This window comes from Apium graveolens, chromosome 2 (genome assembly GCF_009905375.1).
Source record: "Apium graveolens cultivar Ventura chromosome 2, ASM990537v1, whole genome shotgun sequence".
Taxonomy (NCBI): Eukaryota; Viridiplantae; Streptophyta; class Magnoliopsida; order Apiales; family Apiaceae; genus Apium; species Apium graveolens.
Window position 1 is genome coordinate 9,606,010 of NC_133648.1, and position 21,797 is coordinate 9,627,806.

A 21,797-nucleotide genomic window follows, 5' to 3' on the forward strand; every position below is an offset into this window, starting at 1 on the left:
CATAAACAGATATCTAAAATTTTCAAAATCAATTTTAAAACAATTTTCGGAAGTTAAAACGGTCAAAGCAAATATTAATGGAACGAACAGATTGTAGAACGGAACGAATCAAATAAATATAATGGACCATAGAAATAGCGTTGAATAAAAAGGGACAGAAATTCGTACCTCGAATATCGCAACTAAAACACTAACGAAATCTATAATTGAGTCGCTAAATTTCAGGTCCGCGATTTAAATACCAAATTATAATTTAAGATTAATATATATATAATCATTTATTAATTATTATTACCTATAATTTATTCATATAATTTATTTTTTTTAAAACCCAATTATTGCTCTCGGTGGACTTTGCTGCAGACTACTATGGCCACAGTTTTAACACATGCTACATAACCAGGCTGATCTATATAAAATGGAGTTCACATACTACTTTACTAGTCTAGAGGAAAGTGACCATGCTATTAAAATAATATATAGACTAACACATATACACTCCTGGACACATGATTGCCATGAATTCAGAAGTCATGTACTACCAACTAATACGTGATATTTTAATAAGAAATTTAACAAAGTCAAAATAAAAGCAAAGGTAAGAAATTAATGTATACTTAAGTAACCAAATAACCACTATTTTGTTAAACATGAACATATACAAGCTAACCGGAAATATATTCATATTTCAAATATATAGTAAACTAGCCTAGTTTTAACCATTTAAAATAATAAATATTTAAAGATACAAATAATCAAACATACCTCAAATTACATAATTTTATTTATAAGTAATATAATCAATTCAAGGTCATAAGCCAATGGCTGCACTAGACTTGATACTTTAATATATGAAGTCTATAATCAAAACAAGTAGTAAAAATAAAGTATAAGATATTATAAATAACTACATAGCATACTGGTATCTAAATGATGTTATGGAAGCTTAGAAATTTTACCAAAAACAGAAAAGCAAAAACATGCTTATATGGAGTAAACAAGAATTTTACCATAAAATTTTTAACAACAATATTGCTATTAAATATGTAAAATAAAGGCACAAATCCAATTACATAGTTAACCAATTAAAACATTAACTTAAATAAATAATAAAATATGTAATCATACAATTTAATTATCTCATTCAATTAAATCCAAATGGTTACCAAGCGACGTGACATCTAGTTATAAATCAAAATTATTAGGATGAATTAGCTAGCCATTTTATATAATCAATTCTCAGGTGTACTACTAACAATTTGTATATGTACTCGACCAGTCTAATCAATTGAAATTGTTAAAGTTACCAGATGCTAACTTCCAATTAATAAGTCTTATGGACATAAAGATTTCATACATAAATAAATACCTGAGTACCTATATGCGGACACTCGGATAAATCACGTGAAGATATTTGAATTATGCGCCTCAGTTTCTCGTTCATGTCTATCTCTCCACATCCTCGTGGTAGTAGGGTTTTGATACTAATAATGCGTGTTTGTTTAACAGATTTTTCAACTATATATAAATTTTTTGATATAACTCCTTTTTCTAATCTAATTATTATTAACTCAAAAATAAATTCTTTTAAAATTCTTATTCTAACTTAAATCAAATTCTCCACTTATTATTATTATTATTATTATTATTATTAAAATTCCTATATGTTACATATATACCCCCTTAAAAAGGATTTCATCCCCGGAATCAAACGAAACTAAATAGCCGTACCTGAGTCGAATAAATGCAGATATTTCTCACGTATAGATTCTTTTAATTCCCAAGTAGGCTCTCTCTCCGGATGATTTTTCCACAAAACTTTCACAAACGGAATGGTATTCTTCCTCAAAACTCGCTCCTCTCGAGTTAAGATAGCCTCGACTTCTTCCTCACACGAAAGATCCTATCTAATCTTATGCAATGGATGAATGATATTTGTAGCCTCTCAAAATGGAAACATGAAACACATTATGCACATGAGCTAGTTACGGTGGCAACAGAACTCTATAAGACACTTCCCCCACTTTCTCCATAACATCAAAAGGTCCAACATACCTCAGACTAAGCTTTCTCTTCATACCAAAATGCTTCACACCCTTACAAGGCGACACCTTCAAGAACACATGATCACCTCGCTCAAATTCACCAAATTTCCGATGTTGATCTGCATAACTCTTTTGACGAGATCGAGCTTCCTTCAAACTTTCTTTAACTTTCTCCACCTTTTCATTAGTGATTCTAACCAACTCTGGCCCTTTGATGACTCTTTCACCAACCTCATCCCAACAAAATGGTGCCCTACACCTCCTACCATACAAAGCCTTAAATGGTGGCATACCAATACTCGCGTGTCAACTATTATTGTACGCAAACTCAATAAGATATAAATACTTATCCCAATCACCTGTCCACTCCAAAGCACATGCCCTCAACATATTCTCCAATGTCTGGATTATCCGCTCTGATTGTCCATCAGTCTACGGATGATAAACTGTACTAAAGTTAAGCCTCGTACCCCAAGATTGTTGGAACCCTTTCCAAAAACGCGATGTAAACCTCGTATTCCTATCAGAAACTATCGACTCAGGCACACCATGAAGTCTAACAATATCTCGCTAAAAAATCTCTGCCAACTCATGAACAGGAGTAGTCTCTCTAATAGGCAAGAAGTGAGCGGACTTAGTAAGTCTATCAACCACCACCCGTATGACATCATTTTTCTTGAAAGTCCTCAGAAAATGAGTCACAAAATCCATAGTAATGTTTTCTCACTTCTAAACTGGAATATCTAGTTGCTGTAACAATCCACTAGGCCTCTGATGGTCTATCTTCACTTGTTGACATGTAAGACATTTTCCCATAAATTCTGCTATATCTCCCGTCATTCCACTCCACTAAAAGTGCTTTTTCAAATCTCCATACATCTTAGTGGAACCTGGATGAATCGAGAATAAAGAATTATGAGCCTCCTTCAAAATTTCCTCACGAATCGTCGAGTCTGTGGGAACACACAATTTACAATCCAACCATATCACACCCTCATCATCAACACGAAAATGTTTTTATTTGCCACCTGCCACCTATAGATTTCAAACCTGTATCATTCTTCTGAGTTTCCTTAACCCTTGTAATGAGATTTGATTCCACTTTCAAACTTGTAATGCTACCTTCTGACCCTCTAACATACAACTCAACATTCAATCGCTCTAAATATGAATTAAGGTGTGGCTGAGTAATGAGAGATGCAACATTCCCCAAGTTCTTCCTACTAAGAGCGCCCACTACTATATTCGCCTTTACAGGATGGTACTGAATATTAGCATCATAATCCTTAAAAAGTTCAAGCCACATCCGTTGCCTCATATTAAGATCCTTTTGAGTAAAAATATATTTGAGACTCTTATGATCAGTAAAGATGTCACAAGTCTCTCCATACAAATAATGCCTCAAAATCTTCAAAGCAAAGACCACTGCTGCTAACTCTAAGTCATGGGTATGATAGTTCACCTCATAGGGTTTAAGCTGCCTAGAGGCGTAAGAAATCACTTTCACATGCTGCATAAGAACACGTCCCAATCCTCTCTTAGAGGCATCACTATAAACCTGAAAACCTCCACTTCCTGATGGCAACACAAGTATCGGGGCAGACACCAACCTCTTCTTCAAATCTTGAAAACTCTGCTCACGATCCTCATTCCACTCAAATTTAACGCCCTTCCTCGTGAGTTGAGTCAATGGAAAAGCTATGGATGAGAAACCTTCCACAAAGCGCCTGTAGTAACCTACCAAACCCATGAAACTCCTCACCTCCGTCACATTGCTTGGTCTCGACCAATTAGTAATAGCCTCAACTTTCGCATGATCCAATTCAATGTCTCTACTAGATACAATATGCCCAAAAAATGTCACTTCCTCCAACCAGAATTCACACTTTGAAAATTTTGCAAACAACTTCTTCTCCCTCAAAATTTCAAGTACAGTACATAAATGCTCCTCATGCTTCTCTCTGCTCCTAGAGTATATCAAGATATCATCGATGAAGACCACCACAAATTTTTCCAGATAATCATGAAAGACCCGATTCATCAAATCCATAAATATCACTAGTGCATTCGTCAACCCAAAGGACATCACGAGAAACTCATAATTACCATAATGAGTGCGAAATACAGTCTTCGGAATATCCTTTTCTCTTACTCGTAACTGATGGTAACCAGATCTCAAATCTATCTTCGAGAAGTACTTCGCCCCTTGTAATTGATCAAACAAGTCATCAATGTGTGGCATAGGATACCTGTTTCTCATAGTCACCTTATTCAACTCTCTATAGTCAACGCACAATCTCATGGAACCATCCTTCTTCTACACAAACAACACATGAGCGCCCTATAGAGACACACTTGGCCTGATAAATGCCCTATCCAACAACTCTTGCCACTTTTCCTTCAATTCTTGCAACTCAAGTGGTGCCATCCGATAAGGCACGTTGGAAATAGGCTCAGCACCTGGAACAAGTTTAATAGTAAACTCCACCTCTCTATATGGTGGCAAACCCGGTAGCTCATCGGGGAACACATCTTCATACTCTCTCACAACTGGATAATCCTCGATCCGAGGTTCATCCTTCGATGTATCCTTCACGAAAGCAAGGTATCCATCACAACCTTTAGACAACAATTTAATCGCCTTTAGATCAGATATTAATTTGACTTCCTCCTTCGGCTGAGACCCTTGATATACAAATTCTGGTTTATCTGCATCCCCAAATACCACCCTTTTTCCTTGACAATCAATTGTGGTAAGTTATGCATCTCCATCGGAAGCAAGTTAACCTTACAAATTTTATCTCCAACAACTATTGGACACTCTCGATACACATTAGAAATAACAACAGAATTCTCCATCAGGGTAGCTGTTATTCCCTAATTATACAACAAGAATTATAGAAGAGGGGGTTGAATGTAATTCTTGCTTCTTTTCAAGATTTTAAAACAATTCTTAACTCAATATTATATAAGTGTTTGATTTGCAAAGTGCGGAATGAAAGAATTATATAAATCAAAACACAAGTAATAAAAACACGGGTCTTTAAAACTTTCTGGTGGATTTGAATGTATCCACCAGATATATATATATATATATATATATATATATATATATATATATATATATATATTGAGAGAACCCTGTGAAGCTTGAAGAGCTCACAACTGCTTTTACAAGTGAACAAATAAACTACAGAAAAATTCTTAACAGTTACAACTTTTTCTATTTCTCTTCTAAAATATGTTTGATTAGTTATTTGTTCTACTAGCTACACTTGGTTTATATATCACCAAGTTTAATAAGACAGGATAATAAAACAAAACCTAGCAAGTCTAACTCCATGCTGCTTCACTACTCTATTCCAACATCTTTGAAAATCTTCATAATTTTTATGGAAATTGTAATGTTTCTTTGTTCTCAAACCCTGCTAAACAGGCTGCCACATTCCTTTTGCAAACACCCAATGCATGTGACTGTGTTGTCACTGTCAACAGATATTTGAATTGATCATCCGTCGGGTACATGCTTGTTATCCGTCGGGTAGCCTTGTTTATCATCCGTCGGGTAGCTTTGTTGATCATCCGTCGGGTAGCTATTTGACACTTGACTCCATTTCATTTATGCAAAATTACAAGACATCTAATATTTACAATTAATCAACCTATTCTGCATATCTACTAGTAGTCAACATGACTCATATGCTACTACAAAATCTAAACAAAGTTGTTTATTGAAATGTGCTACATTACTTATTGTTACATAAGCTACTCACCCGGTGGATATCAATTAGTCATCCGTTGGGACTATATTGAATCATCCTTCGGGACTATAATTGATCATCCGTCGGGTGCTAGAAAATTCACTAAGTTAAATCTACTAATGTGTTTTATGTGAATTATCATCAAGTTCACAACATATTCCTAACAATCTCCCCCAATTTATGTCTACTGGAATTGTAGCCATAAATTAAGAGAAACTTGATGATAACAAAATACTTATAAGAATACAAATTGAAAATAGTAGATAAAACTGATAAGTGCTGCAATTTACTGAAAATTGAACAATGAAAAGTACACAAAGAAATTGCTCACAAATAATTATCAAGATGCTCCTCTAGTCTGAGCAGATAGATCTATTTCCTTGATTGTCTGGATTTCTTTCCAAGCCTTATGTTTTTTTCTTCTATCTGGTTTTGAAATTGTCTATGGAATTCAAGTTCATCAGCTTCTGAGAGATTTAGCATTTCCCTCATTTCCAAAAGAGTCTTATTGCTAAAGATACTCAATTGGTCCTCCAATCTGAAGAATCTTCTAACTCCTTTTTCATACCTAAATTCCATCAGCCAATAGGGCCTCAAATGCACTCTCTTTCCTGTAAAGGGAATAGATAGAGTTTTTGGAAGTGCATCTTTGGCTCTAGTACTCCTCAGCTCCTCAATCTTCATTAGAACTAGTCTTCTTGTAGTCAGATTGTAACCAAAATTCTTTTTGAATGGAGAGTAGACCTTTATTAGCCAGATTGGCTTTCTAGAAGAATCATGTGAAGTGACCATATGGTCTCTTTTCCTTCCTTGTATTTGAATACCATCCTTTCAGGGAGATGTCTGTGAGCATCAATTCCTCTAACTTCATCCAATTCATCTAAGTAAAGGTTTATGTCAGAAAACTCCTTGATGTCACAGATATACAACATGTCTCCCTTGTTGACTATAGATTTAGCTTTGATTGGGGTCTTGGATTTGAGAATCACAGGCTTCACTTTCTTGTTAACTCTTGTCTTTGTCTTCTTTAGCTTTGTGAAGATAGGAAAATTTAGCTCAGGAATTGGTAAACTATCCCAGTCTACTGGCTCATCCTTAGGAATTATGGGCTCACCATGAATGTTCCTTGTTGGATCCACCACTTTGAATTCTTCAAATACCACAGAGGCTTTTGATGTTTGAGTTGAAGTTGTAGGCTTCTTGGGAACAGAGTCTTCCTTTTCCTCATCACTAAAGTCCAATTTTCTCTTGGAATGGAGCTTGTATCTGAATTTTCTTTTCTGTTGTGGTTTCTGTTGCATTTTCTAATCTTGAGGTTCAGCAATCACAGTTGATTGTGCAGAGATCTCAGTTGAAGCCTTCACAACCTGAAGTTTGGCTAAGATAGCAGCTTGCTCCTTCTTTTGTTTGAGCTTCTTAGCATCTAAGGCAGCTTGCTTCTTTTCTTGCCTTATTCTCTCTTTCTCTTCCTTTTTGGCTTCTACAAACCGAGGGTGTCCAGCCACCACACATATCTCTTTACAATTTCTGTAGATCTTTGCAATTCTCTTTTTAAGTGCTGAATCTACTGGATCCTTGTAAAATGCAATTGACCTAGCCAACAGCTTCTTCTCATCTGGCCTAGGCGTCTCATACATAGTATCCATAGGATTTTTGTCTAAGAACTTGGAGTAGTTCCTTTTAGGCTTCATGATGAAATTTGCTTTTGGAGATTTTATGCAGGAAGTTTGACCCTTTTCCAGATAGTTCATACTTATGTCATTCACAATGATTTTCATGACATCAAGCATCTTAGGATTTGACTTTGACTGAAGCTTTTCAGCTTCTATTTGGATGAGATCAATGTTATCCAACACTGATGGCTTTGTGAAAGTAATTGTTGGCACAATCACTTTGCTGACTTGCATTTTTAGCTGTAGTTCCCCCTCACTTGAGCCTTTCTCCCCCTCCCCCTTGGTTAAGCTTTTCTCCCCTTTTTGTTATCATCAAGTAGAGTGGAGGATAAAGATTGTGCAGCCACTAGTTGTTATAGCAGTTTAGTTTATTGAGCTTGATGTAGATGTATAGCTGTTAAAGAAACTTCCATTGCAGTCATTCTGGTATCCAAGGAATCTATCTTTATAGAAAGATCAGAATTCTTCCTGAGTTGTCTCTTAATATCAAGCATAGTAGCTTCTGGAAGTTTAGAATCCGACCTTTCAGAAATGTCCATTTTCATTTAATCAATTTCACCTTTGATAGAAGTGACATCCTGAGTGTGTTGAAAACCTTGAATTTGTTGTAATTGAAGAGAAGCAAGGTGTGCTTGTAGGAGCTTCTTGGTGCTGGCATTTGTTGTGGATTGAAGAGCATAGTGTGTCTGACTTATAAGTTGAATGAGGGTGGTCTTGAAATAGTATTCATCACAGTGCTTTGAAAATGCCCAAGATGGCATACCAGATCTGGAACTAGGGCCTACTTCTCCCCTATTTCCAGTGACCCCTCTTCACTTGCATCACCAAAGAAATCAGCAGATTCCCCAGTCCCATATTCAACATCATCATCAGCTCTAGGTGGCATAGCTGTGATGACATCCTTAGCTCTTTGCATTGACTGGGTGGTGTGCACCAAGTTCAGTATTCTTTCTGCATTTTCATTGCCCAGTCCAGCCAAAATTTGATATGCTGGAACAAGGTGAGTAAATGCCTCAGCATCCAAAGAGATGGAACTTATAACAGCTTGATTATGCTGAGATAGTCTCTCAATGTCTCCATCATTGGCAATCATTGACTCACTAGCAATAATATTCATCCTTATTCCTCCTGTACCTGCATTTCTCTCTCCTTTTGCATCAAGGGCTCCCCTTGGCTTCCCACCCTCACACCCTCACATTCACCATCTAAGGTGGGACTCCTCTCACTCACTTTTGCTAGTCCTGAAGAAATGGACTACATTTGTTCACTCTTGTTCTCACAGGCCTTTGAAGTAGACTCAACAGCTTCTACCTTCATCTCTTTCTCTTTCTCTAACTCAGCAACCAGTGCTATGGACCCTCCTTTCTTCCTTCCTTTCTCCATCCTCTCATCTTGCTCTATTTCAAGATCATAAGTTTTCAGGATGCCATACAGTCTCTCCAAGGTAAACTCCTTGTAGTCTTGAGAATTTCTCAATGAGATTGTCATTGGTTTCCATTCCTTTGGAAGAGATCTAAGAAACTTGAGATTGGAGTCTTTTGTCTGATAGACTCTTCCATGCAACTTCAAAGCATTTAGTAGTTTTTGAAATCTACTAAAAATGTCAGTGAGAGACTCACTATCTTCACAATGAAAGTGCTCATATTGCTGAATTAGCAGCTGCATCTTATTCTCCCTTACTTGCTCGGTACCATCACAGATAAACTGAATTGTGTCTAAAACCTCCTTAGCTGATTTGCAATTAATGATATTATCAAACATATCACCATCAACTCCATTGAACAATATATTCATGGCCTTCTTGTCTTTCCTGACTTGCTCAATATCAGGATCTAACCATTCATGCCTAGGCTTGGGAACATATGGTTCATTGCCTGTTGCAGCTCTCATTGGTACATGAGGACCTCTCTCTATGCAATCCACATAAGCCTCATCTTGAGAAAGAAGATGTAGGTGCATCTTCACCTTCCAGTGGTGATAATTGTTTTTGTCCAGAAATGGAATTTTGACTCCAACATCCTTCTTGTTCATCTTGCTGTTTGTTGTGATCTTTACACTCTTTGTACTTCAAGAGCTTGCTCTGATACCAATTGTTATTCCCTAACAATACAACAAGAATTACAGAAGGGGGGTTGAATGTAATTCTTGCTTCTTTTCAAGATTTTAAAACAGTTCTTAACTCAATAATATATAAGTGTTTGATTTGCAAAGTGCGGAATGAAAGAATTATATAAATCAAAACACAAGTAATAAAAACACAGGTCTTTAAAACTTTCTGGTGGATTTGAATGTATCCACCATATATATATATATATATATATATATATATATATATATATATATATATATATATATATCGAGAGAACCCTGTGAAGCTTGAATAGCTCACAACTGCTTTTACAAGTGAACAAATAAACTACAGAGAAATTCTTAACAGTTACAAATTTTTCTATTTCTCTTCTAAAATGTGTTTGCATAGTTATTTGTTCTACTAGCTACACTTGGTTTATATATCACCAAGTTTACATGGTAATAAGACAGGATAATAAAACAAAACCTATCAAGTCTAACTCCATGCTGCTTCACTACTCTATTCCAGCATCTTTGAAAATCTTCATAATTTGCATGGAAATGGTAATGCTTCTTTGTTCTCAAAACCCTGCTAAACAGGCTGCCACATTCCTTTTGCAAACACCCAATGCATGTGACTGTGTTGTCACTGTCAACAGATATTTGAATTGATCATCCGTCGGGTACATGCTTATTATCCGTCGGGTAGCCTTGTTGATCGTCCGTCGGGTAGCATTGTTGATCATCCATCGGGTAGCTATTTGACACTTGACTCCATTTCATTTATGCAGAATTACAAGACATCTAATATTTACAATTAATCAATCTATTCGGCATATCTACTATTAGTCAACATGATTCATATGCTACTACAAAATCTACACAAAGTTGTTTGCAGAAATGTGCTACATTAATTATTGTTACATAAGCTACTCACCCGGTGGATATCAATTAGTCATCCGTCGGGACTATATTGAATCATCCGTCGGGACTATAATTGATCATCCGCCGGGTGCCACAAAATTCACTAAGTTAAATCTACTAATGTGTTTTGTGTGAATTATCATCAAGTTCACAACATATTCCTAACAGTAGCAATAGATATATGAGGATATAGTAATGAAGATGCAACACCAAGATGACAAACAAACGATAAAGACACAACAGAATGGGTCGAACCAGTAACAAATAACACATAAGCATCACGACAACCAACAATAAGTGTTCCTGAATGGTACCTGAATTAGCTGCTGCCTGATTCGTCGTCTGTTACATATTGAATTCTCAATGATCAAGAAGAAACTCAGGATCTGGCTGTTCGGATGTCATCAGGATCTGATGTACCCTCAGGATTTGGTATGTCATCAGGATTTGTATGACATCAATATTTGAAGACAGTCAATATTAGAGGATTTGTTCTGTTCTTTATAACGTGGAGCATATATCTGTTACGTCTGAGAGATAGGACTTTATCTGTTTAGTTTAAGATATGTATCAGTTTCAGTTAGTTTTTGATAATGCATATCTTAGATTAATTTGTTGTAGTTGTGTAGTATATAAACACCGTTTAGGTCATCACTTAGAAAACAACACTCGAGGATCATTGACCTAGCAGCTCTCAAGAACATCAGTATTTCTTGAGATGATTTTGTAACAGTTTTTATCAGATATATAAAAAGCTGTTATATTTTATTAATTGTTCGAAACATTTATACAATTGTATCCAACCCCCTTAAATAATTGTATCATTACTGGGCAACAATTGGTATCAGAGCACACTGATAAATTTATAATCAGAAATGATCTAAACATGTCTCTGAACAAGTATAAAAGCATTAAAATTCCCATTCTGAAAAAGACTGAATATCCAACATGGAAGGTGAAGATGCTCATGTACTTGGAAGCTACAAATCCAGATTATCTAGATGTAATCAATGATGGACCATTCATGCCAACAAAACTGGTGTCTGTAACTCCTACGGTTGCTGAACATTATCAACTGAAGGAGAAGACAGAATGGACACCAGAAGAGAAAGTAGTTGTTCTGAAAGATGCAAAGGTAAGAAACATTTTGCATAACAGTCTTGATTATGTGATGTCAAATAGGGTTATAGCCTACAAGACTGCCAAAGAAATCTGGGATGCTCTTGAAACTCAATGTCAAGGAACCATGGCCATCAAGAAGAACAGAAGGGCTGTTCTGATTCATGAATATGAAAACTTTGAGGCCAAGCCTGATGAAAGTCTCACTAACATCTATGACAGATTTCTGACTCTGCTAAATAATCTGTCTTTGGTGGGAAAGGTATATGATCGAGAGGATTCAAACACCAAGTTTTTGAGAGCTTTGAGTGAAGAATGGGAGACTCAGACTTCAATCATACGACATCAGTATGATCTGGACGTAATTACTCTGGATGAAGTCTATGGCATGTTGAGAACTCAAGATTTGGAGGTTCAACAAAGGAGAGAGAGGAAAAGCAGCAAAGGGAAATCTGTTGCTTTGAAAGTTAATGATAAAGCTTCAAAAGAAAAGTCAGTTGGAGCTTTACGAAAGAAGAACAATTTTCCAGAATCAGATACTGATGATTCATCATCAAATCCTGATAATGATACTGATTCTGAAACTAATGAGAACATGACAGATTCTGATGTCATGCAAATGGCCGCATTGCTGGTTAAGGGCTTCAGGAGAATGTAATTCAGGAAGTCTAGGAACAACAGAAGCTTCAGGAAGAAGTTCACTGGAGGTGAAAAGAAGTCAACTGGGAGAAAAGCTGGAAAGGAGTCTAAAGCTGGGAAGCTAGACAGGACAAAGATCAAGTGCTACAACTGTGATGAACCTGGTCACTTTGCCTCAGAGTGCAAGAAAACAAAGCATGATAAAGGGAAGAGCAAAGCCCTGATCACTTCAAGCAAGAATTGGATTGACTCCTCTGACTCTGAAGGTGAAAACACATGCTATGCACTGATGGCCAGTCTTGATGATCCTGCTGCTTCTGAGCCTAAGGTACAAACTCCTTTATTCTCTTTTGATACTGAAAATATATCTGAATTGAAATCTATTCTTAAATCTTTGCATGGTAGTTTTAAGAATAAGACTTTAGAAAATGATAGAATTATAACTGAAATATAGGAATGTTCAGTTAAAGTCTGACTTAATACATCAGATAGATTTGAAGAAAGAATATGAGAGAGCTAAACATACAGTTAAGATTCTCGAGGCTAGACACAGTATGTTGGAAAAGGATCTAGAGAATGAGAGAAAAACCCTTAAAGCCTGGACTGATTCAGGCAAAAAGGTTCATGAGATGATCTCAAAGAAAAACTGGAAAGAATGCCTCGGCTATAAAGATGGAATTAAGGACGTTGACACTGAAAATAAAATTTCCCTTAAAACTCCCGTTAAGTTTATTTTATCAGAAGCTGATGAACCTAAATCTACTTTTGAAAAGGGTTCAACATCATTATCACAAGAAAAACTGGTAAGTGATAAAACTCAAGGAAAGAAAAGCAAGGAAACCATTAAGTCTGTTAAGAAAGAAAAGAACATAGGACTTTTGTCAGCAAGACAATTGAAAAAGAAAATATCTGAGGTTATCGACAAACCTCAAGTAAAAAGTCCTAAAAGAAACAGGAATGGTAAGCAAGGTATTTCTAAGGACTCAAATTACAAGGTTGTTCCCGATGCTCCTAGGAAAACTTGTTTTAACTGTGGAAATACTAATCATCTTGCTATTGATTGCAGGAGAAATAAGAAAAGGAAAACTACTATTCATGAATCTGATGTTAGGGGTAGCTCAGTATTTTATAAACCACAAAATCCTTGTTTTCATTGTGGTAGTAGTTGGCATTCGATTTATACTTGTAGTTCTTATCACAAGTTGTATCACAATTACTATGAACCTTTGCCTAAGTTTAATAAAGTTGCTTGTGTGATTAATTCTGTTGATTTTACTAAACTTGCTTCTGACAAGACAAATCCTGACAAAGGAAAGACTGTCAAAAGTACTTCTGACACACAAAGGCTTAAGTTGTCCAAAAAGAGGGCCCAACAAGTGTGGGTCCTTAAAAATCCTTCTAATTAATTATTCTTCTGATTGCAGGGTAATAAGAAAAATATACTTATCTTGGATAGTGGATGTTCAAGACACATGACTGGAAATAAATCCCTGCTGTCAGAATTTGAGAAGAAGGCTGGCCTAGATATATCTTATGGAGATGGAAATGTAGGACATACTCTGGGATATGGCAACTTGATAATTGGAAAGGTAGCAATAGATAATGTTGCTCTGGTGGAAGGACTTAAGCATAATCTTCTGAGCATCAGTCAAATCACTGACAGAGGTTATCATGTTGTATTCTATGACTCACACTGCGAAGTTGTTCATAACAAGTCAAAGAAAATTGTCTTGATAGGATACATACATGGTAACATTTATGAAGCAAGGCTACATGAAAGTCTTGAAAAGGAAGCTACTTGTCTTATCTCTAAGGCATCAGTAGATGAGAGCTGGAACTAGCATAAGAAGCTCTCACATCTCAATTTTAACTCAATCAATGAACTTGCCAAGAAGGAGCTTATAAGAGGATTGCCAAACATGCTATACTCAAGTGATGGTCTTTGTGATGCTTGCCAAAAGTCTAAACAAGGAAGAGTATCTTTCAAAAGAAAAACAGAATTCTCTATCTATGAGCCATATCACATGTAGCACCTGGACCTTTTTGGACCAGTGAACATAATGTCCATCAACAAGAAAAGGTACACACTTGTAATTGTTGATGATTTCACTAGATATACATGGGTTTATTTTCTACACAGGAAGGATGAAACTCCAGAAATTCTTCTGGACCACATAAGGCAAATTGAAAATGGATCCACTCATAAAGTGAAAATTCTAAGGAGTGATAATGGCACTGAATTCAAGAACTCAAAAATGGAGGAATTCTGCAAGTACAAAGGCATAGAACAACAATTCTCAGCTCCTAGTACACCTCAGCAAAATGGTGTTGTTGAGAGGAAGAACAGAACCTTAATTGAAGCTGGCAGAACTCTGCTAGAAGAAGCAAAACTACCCACTTACTTCTGGGCTGAAGCAATAAACACAACATGTTATACTCAGAATGTCACTCTGATAAATAGACATGGTATTACTCCTTATCAAATGTTAAAAGAAAAGAAGCCCAGTCTCAAACATCTTCATGTATTTGGATGTAAGTGCTTTGTTTTGAGAACTCATACTGATCAACTTGGAAAGTTTGAATCAAAGGATGATGGAGGAATCTTTGTTGGATACTCACCATCAAAAGCTTACATAGTGTTCAACCTAAGAACACACACTGTAGTAGTCTCCATCAATGTATATTTTGATGATAAGAAGATTCCTGGTTTTGAAGAAGATACTCATGGAAGTTTAATCTTTGCAAATGAAAATGCATTGTTGGAATCTGGATCAATCTCTAATGAACTGTCAAATCCTGATGATCCAAATTCTGACACTCCTTCAGATTCTGAAGATAATTATTGTGCTAATGAGCCTGTACAAGTTGAGGGGGAGCAACAGCAAATGTCAGCTGATGATGCTAACATTGAAGAATCATCTCAAAGTTCTTCTCAACCCAATGCTGATTCAACATCAAAAGAACATGAGTCAAGTCCCAATAATTCATCAGGAAATAACCCAACAGATTCAGGAGGAGCCTCAAATGGATTTGATGAGGCATACAATTCAGGGGGAGCATCTAGTTCCAGAAGGATACTTCCCAGTGCCAGAAAATGGACTAAGGATCATACTCCTGATCTGATCATTGGAAATCCTGATGATGGTGTAAAGACAAGAAGTGTAACTCAGAATGAATGTTTATATTATAATCTACTTTCAAAAGAAGAGCCAAAGAAAGTAGAAGATGCACTCAAAGATGCAGATTGGGTCATGGCTATGTAAGAAGAATTGAATGAGTTCGAAAGAAATGAAGTGTGGAAGCTGGTGCCTAGACTTAAGAACAAGTCAATTGTGGGCACAAAGTGGGTCTTTAGAAATAAGACTAATTCTGATGGAACAATCATCAGAAACAAGGCAAGATTGGTGGCAAAAGGATATTCTCAACGGGAAGGTATTGACTATGATGAGTCATTTCCTCATGTTGCTAGGTTGGAAGCAATCAGAATCTTCTTGGCATATGCTGCTCACAAGAAGTTCAAAGTCTTCCAGATGGATGTCAAGAGTGCATTTCTTAATGGAGAACTTGAAGAAGAAGTCTATGTTGAACAACCACCAGGATTTGTGGATCCTAAACATCCTGATTATGTTTACAGACTTGATAAAGCACTCTATGGACTGAAGCAGGCACCTAGAGCATGGTATGAAACCCTTGCTCAGTTTCTACTTGAAAGTGGATTCAAAAGAGGTACAATAGATAAAACCCCATTTTATCTGAATAAAGGTAAAGATTTTCTTTTAGTTCAAATTTATGTTGATGATATCATTTTTGGATCAACTAATCAAACACTGTGTAATAAGTTTTCAAAGTTGATGCAATCAAGATATCAAATGAGTATGATGGGAGAGATGAGTTACTTCCTAGGATTGCAGATTAAACAGACTGATAATGGCATCTATATCAATCAGTCCAAGTACACAAGAAATCTACCGAAGAGGTTTAATATGCAAGAAAGTGCAACTGCAAGTACTCCTATGGCAACTGCTACAAAACTTGATTCAAATGAAGGTACAACAGTTGATGTGACAACCTACAGAGGTATGATTGGATCTCTGTTGTATCTAACTGCTAACAGGCCAGACATTATGTTTGACACTTGTTTGTGTGCAAGATTTCAGGAAAATTTAAGGGAGCCACATCTTATTGCAGTAAAGAGAATTTTCAGATACCTCAAGGGTACTGTTTCTCTTGGACTTTGGTATGCAAGAGAAGCTAAATTTGCATTATGTGGTTATTCAGATGCTGATTTTGCTGGATGCAAAATAGACAGGAAAAGTACATCAGGAAGCTGTCAGTTCTTGGGAGGCAGATTAGTCTCATGGTTCAACAAGAAGCAGAAATCTATTTCTACTTCAACTGCTGAGGCTGAATACATTGCAGCTGGGAGTTGCTTTGCTCAGTTGTTGTGGATGAGAAATCAACTCATGGACTATGGATTATCATTCTAAAAAATTCCTATTTATTATGATAATCAAAGTGCTATTGCTAGGACAGGAAATTCGGTGCAACACTCTCTTACAAAGCACATCAGTATCAGATATCACTTCATAAGAGAGCATGTCATGGAAGGAACCATAGAGCTTCATTTTGTTCCTACTGAACATCAGCTGGCTGATATCTTCACAAAGCCATTACCTGAAGCAACATTTACAAAGCTTGTGAATGAACTTGGTATGGTTAATTGGGACAAGTAAATTTTTATTTTATCTATTTGATCAAGTCTTGATGTATATTGATAAATTCTTATATGTCCTAAATGTTGTGATTTTTAGTTATTAAGCCAGAAATATTTGATGTATTCTATTTTTATATGCATGAAAAATTAAGTGAATTTATTTGCTAATTGTGCATGTCCGAATAAATATATCATTGTCATCATTATACATCGGCCTAGAGAGACGCGCCTTAAAAAGATATTCTTTGGTTAAAGTTTTAAGATAACTCTAGAGTTAATCTTCTTTACCGAACCCTAGAGTCCCTCTCTATTACCAACTCTTTGGTTATTTAAACCAACACTTATCAGACTTCTCATTATTCTAAAACACAAACTCTCTAAATCTCTATTCCTTATCATATTTTTCTATCAAAAACATGAGTTCTTCAACATGTTCTTTGATTATCCGACGTTTATAGTCGAGTTTTGCTGCGATGAGTGGGAACAGGATTGGCACATCTCTATCATTCCTGATAAGATTTGGAGCTGGGTTCCACAAGATATTTATACTGATCTCTTGATTTTTCGGAGGGACTACTATCGCCATCTGGTTCGTATGGAAGAAGATCGTTTGGAAGCCATCCGTCAGCAAGAATAAATTATTCGTCTTGCTGTGCTCTTTATTGAAGACAGGAAGAAAAGGCTCCGAACATCCATCCCTCATTTGGCCTTCCTGACTTATTTTTAATTTTCCCCTTCTTATTATCATCAGCTTTGTCAGGCTTTTTAGAACAAGGATGTTGTTGTTCACCATCTTAGACTAGAATTATCTTGTAATCTTTTGCATGTAATCTACAAATTTCATGAAATGTACTCTTTGGATATATTAATGAAATTTCTTTTGATTGCAAGATTTAGTCTTTGTTTATCTCGAATTATATGCATGTGAATTGTGACGCCCCGGACCCCGGGATAACCTCAGAAACCCGAACCCGGGAACGCCAAACCAAACTAATCAACTCAATATATGCTTACACAACCTTCAACTTAAATAATAATATATAATTCTTACAGTATTCCAAGTATTACAACCAAAGTTCATGATACAACCAAAAGTCTATTACACAAGCATTTTTCATTAAGATACTACACGTATTCATCGTCTACTAAGCCTTAGTTCATCACATACTTATCATATCCTGAACATCCTTCTCCAAAGTTCTTTCCTATGGAAGTTAGTGACATAAATGATTGAGCTCAGAAAGCTCAGTAAGCATATATAGTAGAATTCAACTGAGGTTTATCCGAGAAATCAAAGTTCATCAAACAAATATTCAAATAAAGAGACATGAAAGATACTACAATCAACAAAAATTCATCATATAGTTCTCACAAGATTGAAACTGAGTATTCAAGCATGACAGGTTCATCAATTCATCAAGTTGGGATCCCGGCCAGCTAAATAATCGGTTTAGCTTTACTTCCGATAAGGAAGTATCATCATCAGTTCATCAAGAATACTCATTTTTCATCAGTGAAGCCTTACTCAAACTCAAATCATCATTTAAAACATCAACAGTGAATCAGTACAGTATATACTTACAGTGTACCGCTTAATTTATTCTCTATGAATCCCGAACTTCGAATTGATTTTACTGTCGATCTTTCTTCCTAAATACATAATTCAAAAATGCACATAAATTTTATTATTAATATAACCTATTTATTTTCTAACTGGACTAATAATTACCAAATTACTAAATAAGATAAAAAAATTAAGTTCGCGATTAAGAAAAACTTACCGAATTCCTTGGTTGAAACAACCGAAGCGGATAGTTCTATTTAAGGAAACTATACAAACTTAAATAAGGAAAGTAAGGATTCATTTTTCCTACATCCTCGATGTAGTACAATAGTAGGGAAGTTGGAAAAATATAGAAAAACTATCACATGACTTCCTCTATTTATTCCTTTTTCATAATTACATATAATGGTACCTTTCTATTTATTCTAATATACTTCATTTCTCGTTTTCAATGTGGTACAAAGATAGGTAGGGAAAAAATAAAAGTTAAGCAAGGAACATAATATCTAGAACATATAAGAACCCTTTTAAAACTCACACCATTAGCTCCATCAATCTCACTTCTACTTATTAAAATTTTAAGGTCAAGTTCTTCTATATATCCTCAGTCTTCTTCTCTTCTCTTGCCGATGTGGGTTGTGAGATCTCCTTTTTATTACCTAAGATGCATATATCCCACATTGATTAGAGAATGAGACCAACCTTCCTCCAATGCCTATATAAACCCAACTTAGCTTTAGTTTCTACTTAGAAAACTTAAAACTTTCTCTTGGCTTCAATATAGCCAATTAAATTTGGTTTTAAAGTTTTAATATAAAGAGAAATAGATAAATTTCTCATAATCAAGTAAAAATTAGAGTTTTAAGGTTTAACTAGGCTTTACCAAGTCCAACATTGATGATATATAAAAGATGTAACATCTCTTCCTTTATCAAACTTAAGGCTATGAAGTCAACACTTCAAAATAAACCAACTATGACTTGTAGCTTTGCTTTTGAATAATTCTCTTTGTCCCACATCGGGAAGGTTTTGCAAGAGATCTATATACTGGGACTTGTAACAAACTTAAAAAATCATACTAGACTTGAAAGCTATTATAACTTTTAGTCTACATCCACTTAGTCCCACATCGAGAAGGTGTGGAACTAACCAAGATACTTACTCTATAAAAAGAGCTCTACTACTAATTTTATTTCCAAGGCAACATTTTCACTTTCAAGTGCAATGTTCCTTCCTACTAGGCTTTGTCTAGTAAAAGATGCGGGCTAATTTATTTTAGCTTACGTGCTTTAGTTAAATTTTTTATCTTTCTATACCTATTCAGCGCTTATCTCTTATCATCCTTTCCTCTTTCTGTCATTCCTCTTCCTCGTCCTATCACTTCGGTCTGTATCTCTTTTAATTTTTATTTTTTTATGGGAGCTCGACATATTCGAGCAAACCAACAATACACAAGACAAAATTTAAAATTTAATCAAATATTTTTATAATATGCATAATACTTGTAAAAATAATATAAGCACATAAATTTATTTTACTTGATTATAATTTCATCGGGATATTACATTCTTCCCCCCTTAAACTAATTCCGTCCTCGAAATTTAAACTTATTTTGTACCTGACTTATTGAATAAGTGGGGATATTTTGATTTCATCATCTCTTCGGGTTCCCAAGTTGCTTCCTCTATTTCATGGTTTCGCCAAATCACTTTCACAAGAGGTATCACCTTAGTTCTTAATTTCTGTTCTCGACGATCTATTATCTCAACAGGAAATTCTTCATACTGCATATTTTCTCGAATTTCTATCGGTTCATAATCTATAATATGCGATGGATCTAGAATATACTTCCTCAGATATGATACATGAAAAACGTTATGAAAATGCCCTAAACTTGGTGGTAATGCTAACTCGTATGCTACTTCTCCAACCCGTCTAAGAATCTCAAATGGTCCAATATAACGTGGACTTAACTTTCTTTTCTTCCCGAATCTCATAATGCCCTTCCAGGGAGAAATCTTAAGAAATACAAAGTCTCCTTCCTTAAACATCACCTCTCGACGATCCTTGTCTACATAACTCTTTTTTCTGCTTTGAGCCGTTAAAATTCTTTGTTGAATCAACTTGACTTTCTCGGTAGTTACACGAATTAACTCAGGCCCTAAAAATTTTCTTTTTCTAACTTCATCCTAATATAACGGCGTTCTACATCGACGTCCATAAAGAGCCTTGTATGGATCCATTCCAATTGTTGCTTGAAAACTGTTGTTGTACGCAAATTCTACTAAAGGTAAATGTTCTTCCCAACTTCCTTTAAAGTCCAATACACAAGCTCTTAACATGTCTTCCAAAACTTAAATTGTGCATTCTGATTGCCCATCCGTCTGAGGATAAAACGCTGTGCTCATACTTAACTTAGTACCCATCTCTTCTTGAAAACTATTCCAAAACCTAGACGTAAATCTAGGATCTCTGTCAGAAATAATTAAAACAGGTACTACATGCAACCTAACTATTTCCCGTATATATAATTTTGCTAATTTCTCTAATGGTGATGATTCTGAAATTGCCAGAAAATATGCACTCTTCGTCAGTCTATCCACAATAACCCAGATGACATCATTTCCTTTTTGTGACTTTGGCAAACCAAGTAAAAAATCCATCATTATGTGCTCCCATTTCCACTCAGGGACAGGTAAAGACTGTAATAATCCCCCAGGCCTTTGATGTTCTGCTTTTACTTGTTGACAAATTAAACACCTCTCTACATACTCCGCAATTTCTCTCTTCATCTTAGGCCACCAAAAATGTTCTTTCAAGTCCTTATACATCTTCGTAGATCCAGGATGTACCGAAAAAGGTGATGAATGAGCGTTAGACAATTTTTTTTCTTAATTTCTATGTCAGACGGCACACATATTTGATCCCAAAATCTAACGATTTCATCATTACCTTTCCTAAAATCCTTTTTACCTAATTTTGAATTTGAATTATTTCAAATCTCCTTTAAGCGTTCATCTTGTCTCTGACTTTCCTTTATCTTTTCTAACAAGATGGGTCTAACCTCGATTTGATACACTAAACTCTCTTCCTCTCCTTTCTTAACAAATTCAATCCTAAATGTTTCCAATTCCTTATGATTTATGGGTTCCACTTCAATACTCGAACAATTCCCTACTTGTTTTCTACTTAATGTATCAGCCACAATATTTGCCTTACCGGGGTGATATAAAATGTCACAATCATAATCTTTCAACAACTCCAACCATCTTTTCTGTCTCATATTTA

The 21,797-nt window shown here is 35.6% G+C and overlaps 1 protein-coding gene across 1 annotated transcript; it reads right to left on the reverse strand.

Annotated features, from left to right (window-relative positions):
* Nucleotides 1-1,985: 1,985 nt before the first annotated feature.
* Nucleotides 1,986-4,904, reverse strand: LOC141685294 (uncharacterized). The gene is made up of 6 exons (XM_074490407.1): nt 4,730-4,904; nt 4,401-4,664; nt 3,508-3,908; nt 3,096-3,372; nt 2,923-2,998; nt 1,986-2,265 (listed from the first exon to the last, which is right to left on the reverse strand). Exons 1-6 carry the CDS (start codon nt 4,902-4,904, stop codon nt 1,986-1,988), a joined length of 1,473 nt encoding a protein of 490 aa, XP_074346508.1.
* Between the last annotated feature and the right edge of the window lie 16,893 nt (nt 4,905-21,797).

Bases quoted from the DNA above. Each gene is read 5' to 3' on its own strand.
- LOC141685294 (XM_074490407.1), bottom strand. From the start codon at position 4,904: ATGGAGAATTCTGTTGTTATTTCTAATGTGTATCGAGAGTGTCCAATA. The intron at 3,909-4,400 runs GTGTGTCTCTAT...GGTTGGAGGAAG, and splicing joins TAGGGCATTTATCAGGCCAA to TGACATTTTTTGGGCATATT. The intron at 2,999-3,095 runs GTTTGAAATCTA...GTGTTCCCACAG, and splicing joins AACTCAGAAGAATGATACAG to ACTCGACGATTCGTGAGGAA.